The sequence below is a fragment of the Panicum virgatum genome, chromosome 2K (genome assembly GCF_016808335.1).
Source record: "Panicum virgatum strain AP13 chromosome 2K, P.virgatum_v5, whole genome shotgun sequence".
Lineage (NCBI taxonomy): Eukaryota > Viridiplantae > Streptophyta > Magnoliopsida > Poales > Poaceae > Panicum > Panicum virgatum.
In genome coordinates, this window is record NC_053137.1 from 57,174,378 (window position 1) to 57,192,162 (window position 17,785).

At 41.1% G+C, this 17,785-nt stretch overlaps 1 protein-coding gene across 2 annotated transcripts; it reads left to right on the top strand.

Moving 5' to 3' along the window:
- The first annotated feature begins 2,639 nt into the window (after positions 1–2,639).
- On the top strand, positions 2,640–6,315 carry LOC120688721. Of its 2 annotated transcripts, none has more exons than XM_039971114.1 (4): positions 2,640–4,737; positions 5,004–5,167; positions 5,534–5,704; positions 6,037–6,315. In XM_039971114.1, the coding sequence occupies exons 2-4, from the start codon at positions 5,128–5,130 to the stop codon at positions 6,171–6,173; spliced, it is 348 nt and encodes a 115-aa protein (XP_039827048.1). In that variant the 5' UTR covers positions 2,640–4,737; positions 5,004–5,127; the 3' UTR covers positions 6,174–6,315. The 2 variants fall into 2 exon arrangements, with proteins under 2 accessions (XP_039827048.1, XP_039827042.1); XM_039971108.1 differs by having other exon boundaries at positions 4,618–4,825.
- The last annotated feature ends 11,470 nt before the right edge of the window (positions 6,316–17,785 follow it).

Sequence of the window (17,785 nt, forward strand, 5' to 3'; positions counted from 1 at the left end):
ATTTCACTCGGTTCGTTGTGCTGGTGCTGAAGTAGTGTGAGGAAAAAATATTGTTGGCTGGCTGGCGGTTAGATATTGGTGCTGGAGCTATGTGAAAGAAAAATATTGTTGGCTGACTGGAGGAACCAAACAGCGAACATAGTGATTGTATGATGACCAATCGCTATGCATGGCCTCGATTCTCGTGGTAGGAGGGTATCGTACTGGCCTTCACGTGTCGGGCGATGCGGAGCCAGGGTCGGGCGAGTCCGAGCCCCGTGCATGCCTGGCCATCCATACATGCGTTGCCTATTTACTCATTATGGGCCGGCGGAGAGCCGACTGGATCTTTCGTGGTAGTGGAGAGAGAGGCGAGCGGACGTCTCGCTGTCCGCCCACTCAGAACCGGCTGAGAGGCATGCCACTCTCACTGTTGTGCATTAAATGCACGCGGAGTCCACTGCCGAGCCAGCGTCTCTCAACCGGCAGTTGGCGAAAACTATAATTCTTGCTCTCACATGCTAGAGGCTCCTGCATGTGCTGTGCCGCTGGGCACCCATGGACATGTGCATGCGTGCGCCATCAAGTGCATGCTCGCACAGGTGACAATGTGGAAGAAATGAAGTTAATGCTGGGTGCAGTAGCTCAGGTGATTGGGCGCTTTGGCGGGCGGGTTAGAGATACTTATTATTTTTACCCTCATCACCATCTTTGAAACCACTTTAAGGGTTAAATTTGTCTGATTTTGACAGTTGAATTGCATAAATTATCTGATTTTGTAGTTAAAAGTTTAAATTTAGACATTTGCAATAGTTTAATGGTGTAAATCAGACTTTTCCATCTTAACTATACCCACTGACTTAAAATATATGACGAGAACTTTATGGGCCAATATTTTTTTAGTTTTAGCGTCAGCAAGCGTCGCAGCGCTCGGTTTTCCGACCGTCCGCCCACGTGCGTGGGTCCTACCATGTATATATCAACTGCTTTTTACTCTTTATTTTCCCATCCTGCTTGACTCGTCTCATCGGTTTCTATCCTATTTTTTCCCCTCTTTTATTCATCACTTCGGGTAGCTGCTGCGCGCCACCGAGTTGCTGCGAGCCATGCGGCACGGCCACGTCGAGTACTTATTATTTTCTTTTTTCTTTTATTTTTCCTTCCAAAAAATTGGTGCAACCCCCTCCCACTTCCACTTCCACTGTCCAACTCGCACCATTCTTTTTCCATTTTTTTTGTCCTTCACCCCTCCGAACATTGCTCCTCGTGCACAGCGCAAAGGAGTCCTCCCCGACCACTAGGTGGACAACGCCATCCTCATTCTCTTTCATCATTCAATATAAAAAAAACTATATGACAAATTTATATAAATATAAACCATATACAAAATATATGTGATTTAAAATATTATAAAAAATTATACAACAAAAATTATATACTAACTGATATACAATATATCTGTACAACAACATAATTTATATTCATAAGTTGTATAACAACATAATTTATATTCATAAGTTGTGTATTAAAGCCAAAAACTTATGCGCATAAAATACGTGACAAAAAGTTATATTTACAGTTTGTATGATAAAGTTATAGATTCATATTATAATTTTTTATGATGTTCATAACTTTTACGTATAATTTTTTCTTAACAACTTGAAATTAATAATTTTTTAGCACAACTGTCACAGTACATACAAAATGTAATGCGTATTTTTTTTAAATAACTTATAGAGGATAACTTTTTAGCATAAATTGTATGAAGATATTATCTGGAAGATTTCTCACACAACCTTTGTACGCACAAATTTATCATGCAACTTGTAATCACAAGTCTTGATATAATTTTTTAGTATCATTTCCATATAAAAGTTGTCAAAAAAAACTTCAGACATATAGAAGGTAAAAAAAGAAAAATTGGAAAACAAAAAAAATAACAACACTTATGGAACGTAAAGGAAAAACAAAAAAAATGAAAAGAGAAAATAAATACTTGTGACATCATTCACATGGAGGAGGTGGGTGAAAAAAATCACGACTCGCGTGGGTGCGTGGAGTCTGACGTCACGTGGAGTCCGGACAGCGGATAACACGGACATCTCGTCACGCGCTAGCTCACATAGTGGGCAGTAACACGTCGGGGCGAGCACAGAGAAGGAAATTTGGAGCTGCTGCACGCTTTCCAAAAAGGGAAAAAACATGTTGTCCGAAATCGATTGTTGGAATCGTTACTGGCGCGCGCGGATTAGCAACTTCCCATTCCAACATAGCACGGGCAGACTACTCAAAAAAAAACATAGCACGGGCAGACCATTTCAGAGACCATGACGGCTAGCTAGTTGCGGCCATCCAGTTCCAGTGTGATCGCCGCCTGTGTGGTTCGCATTTTGTTTTTCCTGTGTACCCGTTCGTTTGTTTGCTCCCGTGATTTCTTTTAGCTAAACTAGGGATGCACCTGCCACATGTATGTATTTAAAGAAAAAAATATTTTAAAATAATTGAATTACATTCAGGCTATTTAAATATTGACGGAGTAGGGGCTGAGGGAGGTGGGAGAGGTCGGAGATCCATAAAAATCACATGTTGGAAACGTTTCTGCCAAAAACAAATTATTTTTCGTTTCTTACCCACACGGACGTACCCGCTGGTCGACTCCCGTCAATCGTGCGTCGTCTGTTTCCTCCCTCCCTTCTCTATCGTACTCTTCCTCCCCTCCCCTTCCCTCCCTACCCGTGATGTGGTGATCCGTCCGCCGCACTACCTTCCGCTGCTCCCATCTCCTGCAGCGAAGCAGATACGATGGTGGCCGCATCCTCAATTGGAGGAGGCGCGGTGGCTGCGGGGGATCGACAGCAGCTACCTCGATCCCGACGGCCGACATTTCATACTCGGCCGCCAAGCCGGGGAGCCCCTGCCCCGCGGAATCCCGCCCAGTGGACGCGGAAGGTAGAACGGACACGGCAACGGTGGGTTTGGCGGACCGCGCTGCGGGGCGGGGTGCACGGCGGGATGAGCCCCACGTCCGGGGATGGGTGCCCGTTGAGCTGTCCGCGTGGCCGAGCAGCTTCGCCGTGCCCGAACTGGAGCCAGCGCTGCAGCTCAAGATGGAGATGGATGACGATGGAATTGGAAAGACAGGCGCCGGAGGGTGGGTGGCGCCGCGCGGTGGTAGGCATGAGCGGCGGTGGTGGAAAGCGCCGAGCGGATGCTCCCAGCCTGGATAATGTAGTAGTACCGGTATATAGCTCAACAAGACAACAAGTACATTCATTGGTTGAATAATCTGGTTGCTGATTGGGCGGCAGCATACTCACCGGCTCCAAGTAAATTGGTTGGAACTTGATGGATGATTCTTTCTTTTGGATACTTTCTTGGTCCTATGATTTGACATTTTTTTGAATTAGAACCGTTGTGACATTCAATCGATGTCTGTTCTTCTTGGTGTTTTTCCTGTTTGGCTCAAGTATGTGTCTAGCATCAAGTTCATGATGGATGATCAGACAATGGTCCCTTCAAGCGGGGAGCTAGGCAGATTTGCCCTGCTCACCTAATAAGACTGAACTCACTGAAATATATCTCCAGATTTGCCCTGCTCACCTAACAAGACTGAACTCTGCTGCAATAAACAGTTTCAACGTTTAGGGCATTTCTAGTTGAACTGAAATGGTGATCTCGCAATTGCATTAGAATTAGGCTCTCCAGTTGATTCACGTATTCTTTCTGTTGAGATTGGCTTGATAAATGAAGCATGAATCTACTATTCTGTTTCTTGGTATAGGATCCGTGACTTACATGTTGTGCACGTATTGAGATTATTTTCTTCATAGATATCAACCGTGGCATGCCATGACGTTAGTGTAACATTTTGGTTTATTTAAACTTGAATTCTATGCATGAATTTGTTCCTTCAAAATGTAGGACAAGCAGGCTATAAAACATACTTTGGAAGAAGAAGCTAGGAGGTGCCAGAGGCTGGTGCTATGGATTGATTTTGATAGAGAGGGTGAGAACATAGCATATAAAGTGATCGGAGTTTGTATAGGTTTGTGGACGTGTGTTAGTTAAGTATTAGGCTACCTTAACGATTTAAGTATTAGGCTAATTTTAACGAATTTGACTGAAGGTGATCCCTATCAGGTTCTATTCTTCATAAACATGTGGGAATCAGACAAATCATATTAATTTATTTTCAAGTAATGATTCAAGTATTGATACAAACGTAAGACTGAACTTTGGATTCAAAGCAAGTGCTGTACTACATGGAGAACATACATACATGGAACCCTGAGTCGAGTTCAGTCTTAGAAGTATATAGAATCCATGTTTAATTCACTTCAGTTTATATGGAAGACTAGATATATATGACTGTATGTTCAAAACCACACGCAATATTCAGACTCAAATGCCAAAGTCATGCTAGAAAGCTTTTTAAATTTAGTTATCTTTTACATATGGGTGGCTCAAATTAGATTGTTGGGATGAATTAGTTTGTTTATGCTCAATTTGTTAGCGCATCAAGCATCTAAATTCTAAATTTTTTCCAGTGTTGTTTTGTATCTTGGCTCTACATTTGACAGTGACAAACAAACAATGTGCTTTGTTTTCTGGAGATACATGGTTTCAGCACTGCACATTTACTCATATTTCTGGAGCTTTAACCCCTCTCGCAGGTTACTGGACGAAGAGATAGAGCCAGGCCTTTGACATTCAAGATGGAATCAAGTGATGCATGGAGTTACTCGGGGGCAAATTCTGGTAATCCTCAATGCTTTCTTTATAATTTGGACTCAAGAACCAGCTCTACGGCCAGATAATTGGATCTGATTGATGCAGTTAAGTCCTGGTAATGCATATACATTTTTGGTGTTCATGTCCAGAGAAGTAGTTTGTTTCAGAAACTGATTAAACGATGCTAGGTATTTGTTTGCCTTTTGCATTAATAAGCGTGTGACACTAGAAGTAGCATCTATGCACAAAATCTGTGTATCTGACCATCTGCTCCTCTTATGGTCATTTTGCAGATATTATTTGGAAGATAAGAACGGTGGTGGAATCTCTGCATTGATTTTGTAGGGATTGCATTGATAAATCCATGCGGCTTGGGTATGTTCCTAGATATTATCTGTTAAGACTGGAAGTACATTTATGTTGGTCAGCTCTCCATCCCAAGCAAAAACTTGCAAAGGTAAGTGTCCAATGTTGAAGTGCACATGTTACACACTTTTCCTTTATGCCCTTATATGTATGTGTAATAGTCAGAGATTACTCAATACTGCCCTTATATTCTTGACATTATTGACCCCTATCTATTATGACAATGTCATTCCCCTTACTCCTCTCGGCATTTTTTCTGTATCTTTTCACCTGATATCTGTATCTTTTCTGTCACATTTTTTCTGTCACCTGCAATACTTATCACCTGCTATCTGTATCTTTTCTATCACATTTTTTCTAAGTCATTGAAATGTTAGTCCGTGTTTCATTTACCAGCAGATGATTTTGAGCCACACAAGATTTATCTCATCTCCTAAATTTGGGCTGAACATTGTAGATAGCAGGCCCAAGCTTGTTGCTGGTTCCCCAGAAGGATTTCCTGGTCATGTTGATGGGAAGGTTCGAGAGGCAAGGATGAACCATCCAAAGGGATTTACAGTGGATGACAGGGGTAACATCTATGTGGCTGATGCCATGAACATGGCCATTAGAAAGATCAGTGATACAGGTAAGCTAAAATGTCCTGTGGTAGTGTAGATCCATATGCTTTTGTTTGTTCCTTGTGCATCCTATGTTTGCCTTTTGGTTCTATAGCTGGTCTTGTCCAGCATGTATTCAGCAACTGGATCCAAAACTACATTCCAAAATATTAAACTGGTCTTGAGTAAATCAGCTTTGAGTCTCTGCAATGCATTGTGATGTCGGAATATTAAACTGAGTGCTAATTACTGAAAGTTTCATTTAGAACAGCCAACTTTGGGTTTCAAATGGCTTTGTCTGCAAATCAGTTCTTTAGTTGGCTTTGTTCTCTGTTCTCAACCTCCTGTTGTAATTTTGCAGACTTATTTGCATTTTTAGAGCTGTTTTCAGCGTCATTCAGTGCTTACCCTACAGGCAGCTCTGGAAGCATATCTGGTGACTCTGTTCAAGGAAACAAATCTGTGAGAGGGCTTAGGTTCTCTGCTGTCCTATCCTAGGATATTAAGGATCCAAACGATACTATGAAATTAAACTGTGTAAATGATGTACTCTCCTGGTTTGATTATGCTTGTAAAAACTCCAGTTATGGACTTGTGGTTGGTGATGATGGGAAATTTAGAACCCGTGCTTATTTTGTAAGTATGCAATTTGTCCGTGGCGTTAGCACGGGCAGCTTACTAGTAGAACGTAACGCGCGCTTTGCGCGCCCCATCAACGATTTTCTATTGGCAGTAAAAAACAATTTTCTATTAGCAATATCTATTTCAACATAAGTATGGTGAAATTGATAAATTTATGAAACTATCTTATGTACACGTTCTAAGCTGGGGAAGTGAAGGAACTAGATGAAAAGAGAGAGAGAGAGAAAAAACAAATAAGAAATATTGTTATGGTTTTCGACTGCTGCGGCAAGACGGACAGGATGCTGAAGTAGGGGATAGATAAGGAAGAGGGAGGACTTATCTTGGTGCTTGCAGTAGGAGTAGGACAAAGACAGGTAGTACGAACGCTCCCAGCCACGATAGGATGATATAGCCTCACAAAATTGCCCCAAGAGACGGTCTTAACATCTGCGGAGAGAGCGAGGGCTAGGGTGCATGCGCTACGGAGCAGAGCATCATAGCGCAGCAGAGCACATGCGCAAACAGGTGAGGTGCCATGCCGGCAAGGCACAGTTTTGACCGGACTGGACACTCCGGTATGAGCAAATATTATAAGGTGAGGACTGAGATAGACGGGCTGTAAAAATTATAACTTCAGATTTGTGATGTGTTTGAGAAAAGAGAAGATAGGAGAGAAAAGAAGTGGTCTGTTGTTTTTTTACAACCATCTGATGCAAAAGTTCCTAGAATACTTATGAGAATAAAGTGGGCTAGATTTTAATGATTTGGTCCACATCTATAACTACAGTATTATATGAGTAGACTTTTACTTAGTGCTTTTTCTGAAAGGATTACCTAGTGGTATATGATGTGGTGAAAATATATTGCCTGGTGTTCTAAGATGCTACAAGGAGAACCAAAAAAATTCGACCTGCGGGGGAAGACCGTCCCCACGACACTGTATTAGAAGAAGACCTTCTCATACAGGTCAAGAAAACTCTCGAACCCCTGCCTCACTCATACATAGTGGTCCGTCTCCTGTGAGAAAGGCCGGACACCTACTATGCTTTGGATATGGGATAGGCGAGAGAATTTTTTTGGTGCAAGCTGGGAGTCGAACTCCCGCGCTGTTGGTTCCCAACTACGGGCTTTCACCAGCTGGGCTTTAGCCCCGCTATGCTGCAAGGAGGATCGAGGATGACACTCAATTTCCTAGCGTGGGAATCATGACCTTACCCACCAGCCTCTCCGCTCTTTTTATACTTAAATACATGGCTCATCGGCAATCTTATCGCTATATGTGGGGCTATATTCAGCTTAGGCCCACCATTTGGCGAACCTACTCCCTCCATTCCAAAAAAATAAGTCATTCTAGAAATTTCATGACAAATTAACAAGAAGATAAAATAACCATATTTATCTAATTTATTACCTATATTTGGTACTAATCGATTCTTAGATGCACATCTACTTTTAAATATGGTAAGACGACTTATGTTTTAAGACAAAATTTGAATCCTAGAGGGATTTTTTTAGGATGAAGGGAGTAGTTAGTAGAAGGCCGGCACATGCAGAAAACAATAGGTGTGCTGCGCTAGCTCTCCCTATTCCCTACGGGTCCAGCCCATCGTTCTTGGTCTATGAACCACAACAATTGACACCAGTTCACCTGTTCTTTAGAGCTCTACTACTCCGTAGGTTGTACGACCATTTTGACCAGACGAGTGACGAATCCTGCAGGTCCCATCTGAGCAGCGTGTAACACGAGCTGAGAGGCCCCACGCTACAAGTCCAAGTCTTTTCCAAAGAAAGGAAAGCCCCTCGCCTCTACAACAGGAGAGCCGTCCGAGGAGCACGTGGCCCGTGAAATCCTCTCCAGCGCTGGAGAGGAACCACTCTTTAATTTACCCGATTGATATTTAGGATCATCTTCTTAGATGCAGTGCCAATGTGTATGTTAGGTAGTCCTGCATATCAATTATTTACCATCTATCTATTGAACCAATACCATTTACTTGTATTGTCTCTGCTTTTTCCCTCAGATATCAATTTTTTAAAATACTCTTTTAACATATTCCAGTTCTAGATAAATCACTACTCACTAGGATAAAAGGAAGTTGATGAATGTTACAGTTTTTTGGGGGAGTTATTTTGCATATGATGGAACCATTGAGAGCCAAAATATCGGATTTTAGTTCTTGTATTATGAAAAATATAATGTTGGTCAAGTTCAATGTGGTGATATGACATGATAATAGGATATAACTTTTAAAACAGATTTGATTCAATTGCCGGCCTTTCAAGAGTATAGATAAGAGATTAAATTGGAATCATAATTATTATCATATCAACAAAATATAAGGCGTTGCACGCTGAGCTCAACCATTGCTATAAGATATTAATTAATAACAAAAAATATCCAGATCCACCGAATAGGATCTTTGGCACATACTTGCCGCGTCTTTGCTCTACTTAGCTTATTTCAAAAGCAAGCATGATTGTTTCATCGGCTTGAAGTGAACTTATGCATCGAGTTAAACTTTGATTCAATAATATGACCAGAGAAATTATGCGATATTGTCATTCATGTTGATTGAATAAGTATAGAATTTGTGTTCAATAGTATATTACGTGCGTGTCGCACGTACATTTTACTAGTATATTTAATAAATCTATCTATACTATAAGGATATATGACAATTGAAACATTCATCACCAAAATTAGCCCCCATACCCACCTTACATACCCCCTCTTTGAGGCCCACATGTAAGCACAAATTGTTTGACAGGGAACCTGGCATACAATCCCTCCGCCAGTTCAACTGCGACTGCGTGCCCGTCCCCCTCCGTTTTTTTCCACCGCGATTGTACTCACGCCACGGTTTTACCCTCCCCTCGTCACACCGGTTTTTCATCCGGCTTGTGGAGCCGCCACGCTGGTCACGCCTGTTTTCCCCTCGGGGATCGCAACGCAGGACCCCTCGTCACACCGGTTTTTCACCCGGCTCGCGGAGCCCCGCGCTGGTCACGCCGGTTTTCCCCACGGGGATCGCGGGGCCACCCACGCTGGATGATTTCCAATCCCGCGTGTAGCGCCGCATCCTCCGTGGGCGCGATCTCCAACCCCGCATCGCGAATCGCCGACCTTCCCCCCACAGAGCGCACGGAGTTGCAAGCCCGCGCGGAACGCCGACCTCCCTCCCTGGACGATCTCGAGGCCCGCGCGGAGCGTCGCGTCCCGACCGCCGCCGAGCCGGAGCGGCGATCCCCCGCATGGAGCGCACGGTTGCGCGGCGTCTCGACCGCCGCCGAGCCGGCGCGGCGATCCCCCGCACGGAGCGCACGGAGTTCAAATCCCGCGCGGAGCGCCGATCTCCCTCTCCCTGGGCGATCTATAGGACCGCGCAGAGCGCCGTGTCCTCCGGTTGCGCGGCGTCCCGACCACCGCCGAGCCGGCGCGGATTGCCGCGCCGAACGTCGGGCGCGTGGGGCACCTCGCCCACGGATCCCGACGTCCAGAGGTAAGCCATACTTGTCCTAGGTGAATGCATGTCGTAAACCCTAGCTTCATGTTTTTTCATGCAGCATGCCTACGTGTTTCTTTCGCCATTACCGGTCGAGCATGCTATAGGACGGACGTTGTTCCACGTCGGCGACCACGCCGACGAACTCATTCTACCTGGATGGTGCGCCGCGGCGACGACGAGCATCGTGTTCCTCTTGGGGATATAACCAACACACAGAAGCGAAAAACCGGTTCTAATAAAATGTCAAGAGAATTGGAAGGCGGTGAGTATTGTACGACTACTTGTCCATGTCCATAATTGTCCAAACCTATAATTGTCCAGCTCTGTTTGTTAGATGCTGATCTCACTGCTGTTAAGCGGCAAAAAGCAAGAGAACATTATGCGAATATGCCGCCAGAGAAGAAAGCTGAACTTAATGCAAAGAAAAGAGAAAACTATCATCAACGACAAGAGGAGAAACGATCATTAGGTCAGCTACATGTTGTTAAATTAATCTTGAAATTTAAATGCCCAAAAATATTGTGTGATGCTTAAACTATGGGAGATGTTGACGGCAGCGATGACAGATACACCCCAGTCAGGAGTGTTACATGTTCATGAAGTTCCTTGTTTGATGGATACACCTCCATCGGCAGTGTTCCACATTTCTGGGAGTGCAGGTTAGTCATATTTTTTTTGTAATTTGGTTGGTGAAATGTTGATTAATGCTTTTTGATGGTGATAGGACTGTCATGCACTCCATCTTCGGCACTGTTGCATGTGGATGGAACTACAGTTTTCAGTCAGACTATGGGTGTGCTGCAAGTGAGCAAGAACACGTGCTCAGTAATCAACATCCAGCAGGAATACTATATGCCGTTGGTGTGCAGATGTCCTACAAAATTCTTCTATTGCCAATGATTCATCAGATTGGCTTGCTCGCAACAATTCATATATAAGAACTTCTTGCACCAGTACCAATCCTGCTATGCTCCAAGGAAACACCGATAACACAGGTAATGATAGCTTGTTATTTCTTGCGTCCAACGCCATTTAATTTATTGTTTTTGACCGATGACGGTGCTACTGTCTCACCTCTAAGTGCAAGAAAAAAAAAGGAAAAGCCACATGGAGCAGATTAGGTTTGCAACAATGTCAAGTGAGAAAAGAGCTGAAAGGAATATCAAACGGAGGGAAAGATACAATAGTAACAAAAAAGGTCTGTATGTTTCAATTGTAATATAATTATTATATTGTAGTACACATTTGTAAGCACTGGTATAGTGCTCGTGTTTTCTTTTGTGCCATTATATAATTATTATATTGTTTCTTTACCAATAAGAAATAATTAAAATATAGTGTGGGCCAACGTTTTGTTTTGTTCATGCCACCAGGTGTAAACGTTGGGAAACCAGACTATGACGCCGGTATTTGGGAACCCGATGAGGAGATGTTGGCCGCGCAAGAAGGTTCTTTTTAGTATTTATTTTTTAACGTGCAACACATTTATGAGTAGAATATTAAATATACTCATTTCATGTAAATTATATTATATGAAGGTTGAGCACGAAAATTAATTATTTTGGTGATGCAGAGGAGGATTTGGACTGCAGAGCACCAGATTGTTGTCCTGATCTTGATGATTTCGCAGATGACGAAGCAAGAGTCTATCATGCTAATGGTATGGTTCTGTATCAATTTGATGATTTAAAATTATAATGTGCATATGTGGAATCTAAATATATACTTTGTAATTGACATAGACGTCAAGATCGTTTCATTCAGGGAATCGGAAGTGGTTATCTTGGATAATGATCCTTATGAAAGAGTATACAAAGATATGACTGCTGGACATCTTGTGTTGAGGAAAATACCAATATGCGAGTATTGCGGTGCTATAAGGTTACCAAACGAGGGGCTCAATTTTTGTTGCAGGCAAGGAAAAGTTAATATAGTGAGCACACCAATTCTGCCTGATCTGTGTCGCCTATTTACAAGTCAGACCGATAGAGATGCCTTGTATTTCAGAAAAAATATACGATACTTCAATTCTCATTTCTCATTGAAAGGACCGTGATGTCGCCTAGAGGGGGGTGAATAGACGCACCTACAAATTTTCACTCAGATGCAGCGGATTAAATTCACTGTCTGCCAAACACGAAACTTCCCGGTTTCAAATCCAGAACTTCCGGATTTGGGCTAGACAGTAGGTGAACTCGGAACTTCCGGGTTTGTCAATCCAGAACTTCCGAGTTCACTCAGAACAGAGTGAACACAATAAGAGTAGTGCTAATAAATGAATGTAAATTCAAACCCCAACTGTAGAGTCTACTCAGAGAAGTTCCTTGAACAGGTTCACACAGATCCTGCACATACGAAACAACAATATCTCCTAGACACAAGTGTCTAATGGAGAGCTCCTCAAATCCACAAAACAAATGTAAATGCAATGAACACAAGGATTTATTTTACCGAAGTTCAGATTCACCTCGTGCACCCACGTGTGAATCCTAGTCTTCGTTGAGGAAGCTTATATCGACCCCAAGGTCAAGCTATTTTCTCCTTCCACTATATGACCATGCGCCCTCGTGGCACAAGATCGGTGCTGCAACAAACTTGCCGCTGCTCACCACAATCCTTGGGAGCTAACCGACGACGCCTAGCCGTCTAGGAGGCTTCACCTCCAAGAGTAACAAATGCGAATCACACAAATCATGGCTAATCTCAAGTGCTCAATGTTTGCTGTACTCTCTAGTGCTCTTAAGCATTCACTCTCTCAACCCAACTCAAGGATATATACTAATCACACAATCTCACAAAGAGAGGTTGGGGAGAGCTCAACTATGGCTACCCAGCTTCTTGGGACAACCAGCAATGAACAGAATAGAGCCTGGAACAGCAGCCCACCAAGGAGGGGGCTAAGGGGTATAAATAGCCGGTCCCAACAAAACTAGCCGTTATGTGAAAGTTAGAACCCGGAACTTCCGGATTCTACAACCCGGAACTTCCGGGTTTTCAAACCAACTAGCCGTTAGTGCCATGTGTGCCAAATCTGGAACTTCCGGATTCCAACTTCCGGATTTGCCCTGGCAGCAATGTTAAAATGCGTACGTGAGGCTTTTGTGTCTCTCTCAACTCACATGGGTTACTTGAGCACTGAGACTAAGCCAAGGACCATTGTGATGCATCCCTCTTGTTAGTACGGCATACCTAAACTCAAGATCAAAGATAAATTATATTTCAACATCTTGAGCTTCTCTTTTTCATCCTATGCCGTGTGTTGATCAATCACAATCTGAGGTGTGTATCCAATTTGGCTTCTTTACTTTGAGCACATCTTTCTTGAGCTAGTGACTTTGAACCTTTATCCTTGAATGAAATCCACTTCTAGTTCAAGTCACCGTCTTCACAATAAGATTCCAGAAAGATTGATACTTGCCAACATGAACACCACACATGACCAAGATTCTTCAAGTTGAACTCAAAGAACGTTTTGTCACCATAGCATTGGTTTCTCGGCACAACCACAATTGCCCTTCTCCAAGCTTATTACCTAGAAACCCATTCCCGAATTCCAACTCTTCATTCTTGCATCATATATAGCTTCATGTAGGTTTGTATCACATTTAACTTACAATGAAATCCATTTTGATTCACAAGCAATTTTTCTTCTCTAATGAATGACACTTGTCAATATGAAATTCTCCATGTCTCTTAGAATTCTTGGACTTGATCATTATCGGTTTCTTTGCTCATGCCAAGCCTTTGCTTACATAGCCTCTAGAAACACGCAATTCGATCCCATCCATTTATCCTCAAGAGCCCTCTTGATCTCACATTGATTTTGCCATTACAATGAACATCATTTCTTTCATGCTTGCTTGATCATCAACTATCTCATACATTCCTTATGACAAGTTTCTCCAATTGTGAGACTATGCCTAAGCATAGACCTTTGTCTCATTCATAATACCTTGGCTTGTCATTTTGAATTCCACTTACATCAACAAGCTTCATTTGGATATATGAATAAATTCTTTATCGTTGATACATATCCCAATTTCCATGATAGCTGTTGATTGTTAATATTCTCATACTAGAACATGTCATTCATCTTGTTATATGAGCATATGTCTTGAATCTTGATTCATTTCATCACATAGATTATAATTATGATAATCAATTCCTGCTCATATACTCAACAAGATAGTTAGTCCTTTAATCGTGATGTCAATCAATCCACCAAAACACACTAGGGGGTGAGATGCACTTTCACTCATTCACAAGCTTTGGAGCTAATGTGGACCATAGAGTCGCTACTGCAGCTGGTGAGCATTTCACGCATTTTCCTATTTGTTTTATAGATTATAATATATAATAAATAATCGTCCTTGCTGATTTACGAATTTGTGTAGGTACTGATATATATATATATACTTTCAAAGTGCATGGACAGATTTACCACAGATTGAACCAACTAAGACCGGAGAAAGAAGGCCCCTGCCATATGCAGTTGTAATTCTATGACACTGATGAGACCCTATCACAAAGAATCAAAAGATCACCCCATCTTGATTCAAAATTGATTAGGGCTATTCTTCGAATACTTGAGAACAATCTGTATGTTCATGTCTTCAGGACTGTGGGTCAAATGGAAAATTTGGACGAGTTGAAGATTGAATTGAACACCAGTATTTCTATTGATCAGAGAAGATATAATGCACCTGCTATGGACCAGGTTGCGGCTATCTGGCAGGATGGCTCTGATGAAAAATAAATAAATTTAAACAGAGTATTATGTTTTTTCTAAATTCTAGGGGACCACAATTTATACGGGCATTCCATGGTTTTTATGATCCGTTAGTGTACCCTATCCTATATCCCGGTGGTGAGACCGGCTGGGAGGACAAGAGTATATTGTTGGAGGTAACACCTACAGTACACTTTCTGAGAACTAGACGGAAATATACAAAACGGAAATATGAGGGTATGTCATCTATAATATTAATTGTTGGTTAATATATTATAGATTATATTCATTTTATTTTAAAGCTGGTAATATAGTAACATACATTTATATCTCTATTGAAAACAGATGCTCCGAAGGGAAATTCTCAAGTGTTGAACAATTTGTCCTTAGGGACATCGCGGATATTCTCTCCTTGATGGCTAAAGACATTAGAAATTACGGCCTGCCACATATGCATCAGTTTGGTAATATATTTCCCCAACTTTATTTGTGATGATGTGTTGCTATTATTATTATTTATTGTATACTTTTACTGATAATTAAAATTTTGGCCGAGCAGGTGAGACAAATAGAGATTATTATAGGGAACTAACTGAGGAGAGGAAAATTGTCGTATCTGATGAAGATATTAAATTAGCCGAGTCTCTCAATAATGAGCAAATGGAAGGTTTTAAAGAAATTTTTATCATGTCATCAAAAGTAAAGGGAAAGTATTTTTTGTGGATGGTCCTGGTGGGACCGGGAAGACATATCTTTACAGGGCTCTTTTGGCCAGAGTTCGATCCACGGATCGCATCGCAGTAGCTACTACTACATCCGGAATTGCAGCATCCATCATGCCTGGTGGTCGTACGGCTCATTCGAGGTTCAAAATTCCCATAAAGCTTCAAGATAATTCTGTTTGCAACTTTACCAAGCAATGTGGTACAACTGCATTGTTACGTGAGACGTCTTTAATTATATGGGATGAGGTTGTAATGACACGAAGGTAGGTTGCGGAGACACTTGACAGGTCGTTACGGGATATTACAAGAACTGATCTACCATTTGGGGGCAAAGTTATAGTGTTTGGAGGGGATTTCAGACAAGTTCTGCCTGTTGTTCCTAGAGGTACTAGAGCACAAATCTGTGATGCTGCCTTGCTTGAATCCTATATATGGGATGATATCAAGATAATACGGTTGAAGCAGAACATGAGGTCCCAGAATGATGTATGGTTCTCGCAGCTTCTATTAAGAATTGGTGATGGAACAGAAAAAACCTTCCCAAATGATTATGTAGATCTGCCAGATGACATTTTGCTTGAGTATAATGATGATCGGTCTATTGATACTCTCATCTATCATGTGTTTCCTGATCTAGCTAAGAACCGCACCTCCATCAGTTGCAGGCGCGAGCGTGCTATCTTGTCAACAAGAAATGAGTATGTCGATAGCCTCAACGCGATGATGATTGTAAAGTTTCCTGGATAAGAAAAGGTTTACTATAGTCATGATTATGTAGATGATGACTCAACTAATAACTATCCTCTTGATTTTCTGAACTCAATTACTCCAAATGGTATTCCTCCGCATGAGCTTAAAATTAAGAAGAACTGTCCTGTCATACTCCTACGAAATCCGGATCCTCATCATGGACTGTGTAATGGAACTCGATTTATAGTGAAGGCTTTTGAGGACAATGCAATTAATTATGAAATTATAAATGGACAGCATGCTAGAAATCGAGTTTTTATACCAAGGATTCCCTTGTCTCCATCAGAGGATATTTCACTACCTTTCAAGTTCAAGAGGAAACAATTTCCAATAAGACTCAGTTTTGCAATGACTATAAATAAAGCTCAGGGTCAAACTATACCAAATGTTGGGATCTATCTTCCAGAGCCTGTTTTCTCTCATGGATAGCTATAAGTTGCCTTATCAAGAGGTGTTTCCCGTTCAACTACATGGATGCTAGCTAAACCTAACAAAGATCTTGATCCCACAGGCAGAAGAACCAAAAATATTGTTTCAGAGATATTCTACGGTCTCCAAAATGAAGGTATCTCATATGATGTTTCCTTTTTTAGTGTAGATGATGTTGATTATCACTATTACATTATAAATTCAAAGGGCCAATCTAATTGGTTTTTTTACTTAATGAAACTTTAATCGTTTGCAGTGACACCGGAGTCCATCATAAATGGGATATGAGTTGGAAATTAAATTCTGGCGACATGGTATGAAGATTCTGCATCATTAAAATTTTATAATATCTATGTTAGATGTGGCATACATATGTGGATTTTCTGGAAAAAAAAAGTGTGCTACAATCAAGATATGACCAATGCAAATATTTTATTCTTACCTTTACCCTCCTATATAATTCTTGCATGTATGTATGGTCATGTCCATATGATCTATATATCTCAAAAAATTTATTTTGGGTAAATTTGTATCGAACAATGTACTAAATATTATATCCACAAGCTAATGGTAGATGTGGCTGTGAATACATATTTTTTGTAACATAATTCTTTTTTTTTGTTTTTCTAAAATACGTGCGGCCACCCTACTAGTGAATATAAATACACTACTAAAATCATCTTTTAGTGCCGGTGATGCCCACAGGTCTCCTACAACATTGCTTAAAGATATCAAGATGTGGATGTTGTATCTTATATGTGTAATTCAATTCAAGATAGATTCAATTTATCACACAAATCTGATGTAAGAGGACCATCACAAAATTGATAGTGAACACTGGAAAAATATATACTTAAAATATATGAAATAAATTATCAAGCTATTCACAATGCTCTGACCTTCCTTTTTTAGAAAATGGATAAACATCTGACCTTTTTCATCATTTGCCGATTATTACACATCATGCCAATGACATATTTGAAAAATTATAAAAGTAAATTGTTCTATATTATTTGAAAGAAATAATTCCTGCACATCCTTCCTACAAGAATAAAATTTTTTAGCAATTCAATTGTTCTAATAACAATACAAATAACCAATTGCACCATCACCTCTAACCTAAAACTGTAGGGAAATACCACTATATATGTTCAGGAGAATGGTCTTACTGATTGTTCGATCTGTGTGGTTAGAAGCACACGTCGACACTACAAAATTTCAGATGATTAAATGAAAATGAAAACATATAAAAGGAAGAGGATAAGCAAGAGGATTTTAACCAAGGAATAAAGCACGCCTAAAATGAAGGGTTACTCCTAGCTTGAATCTGATTAATATTTATAACTA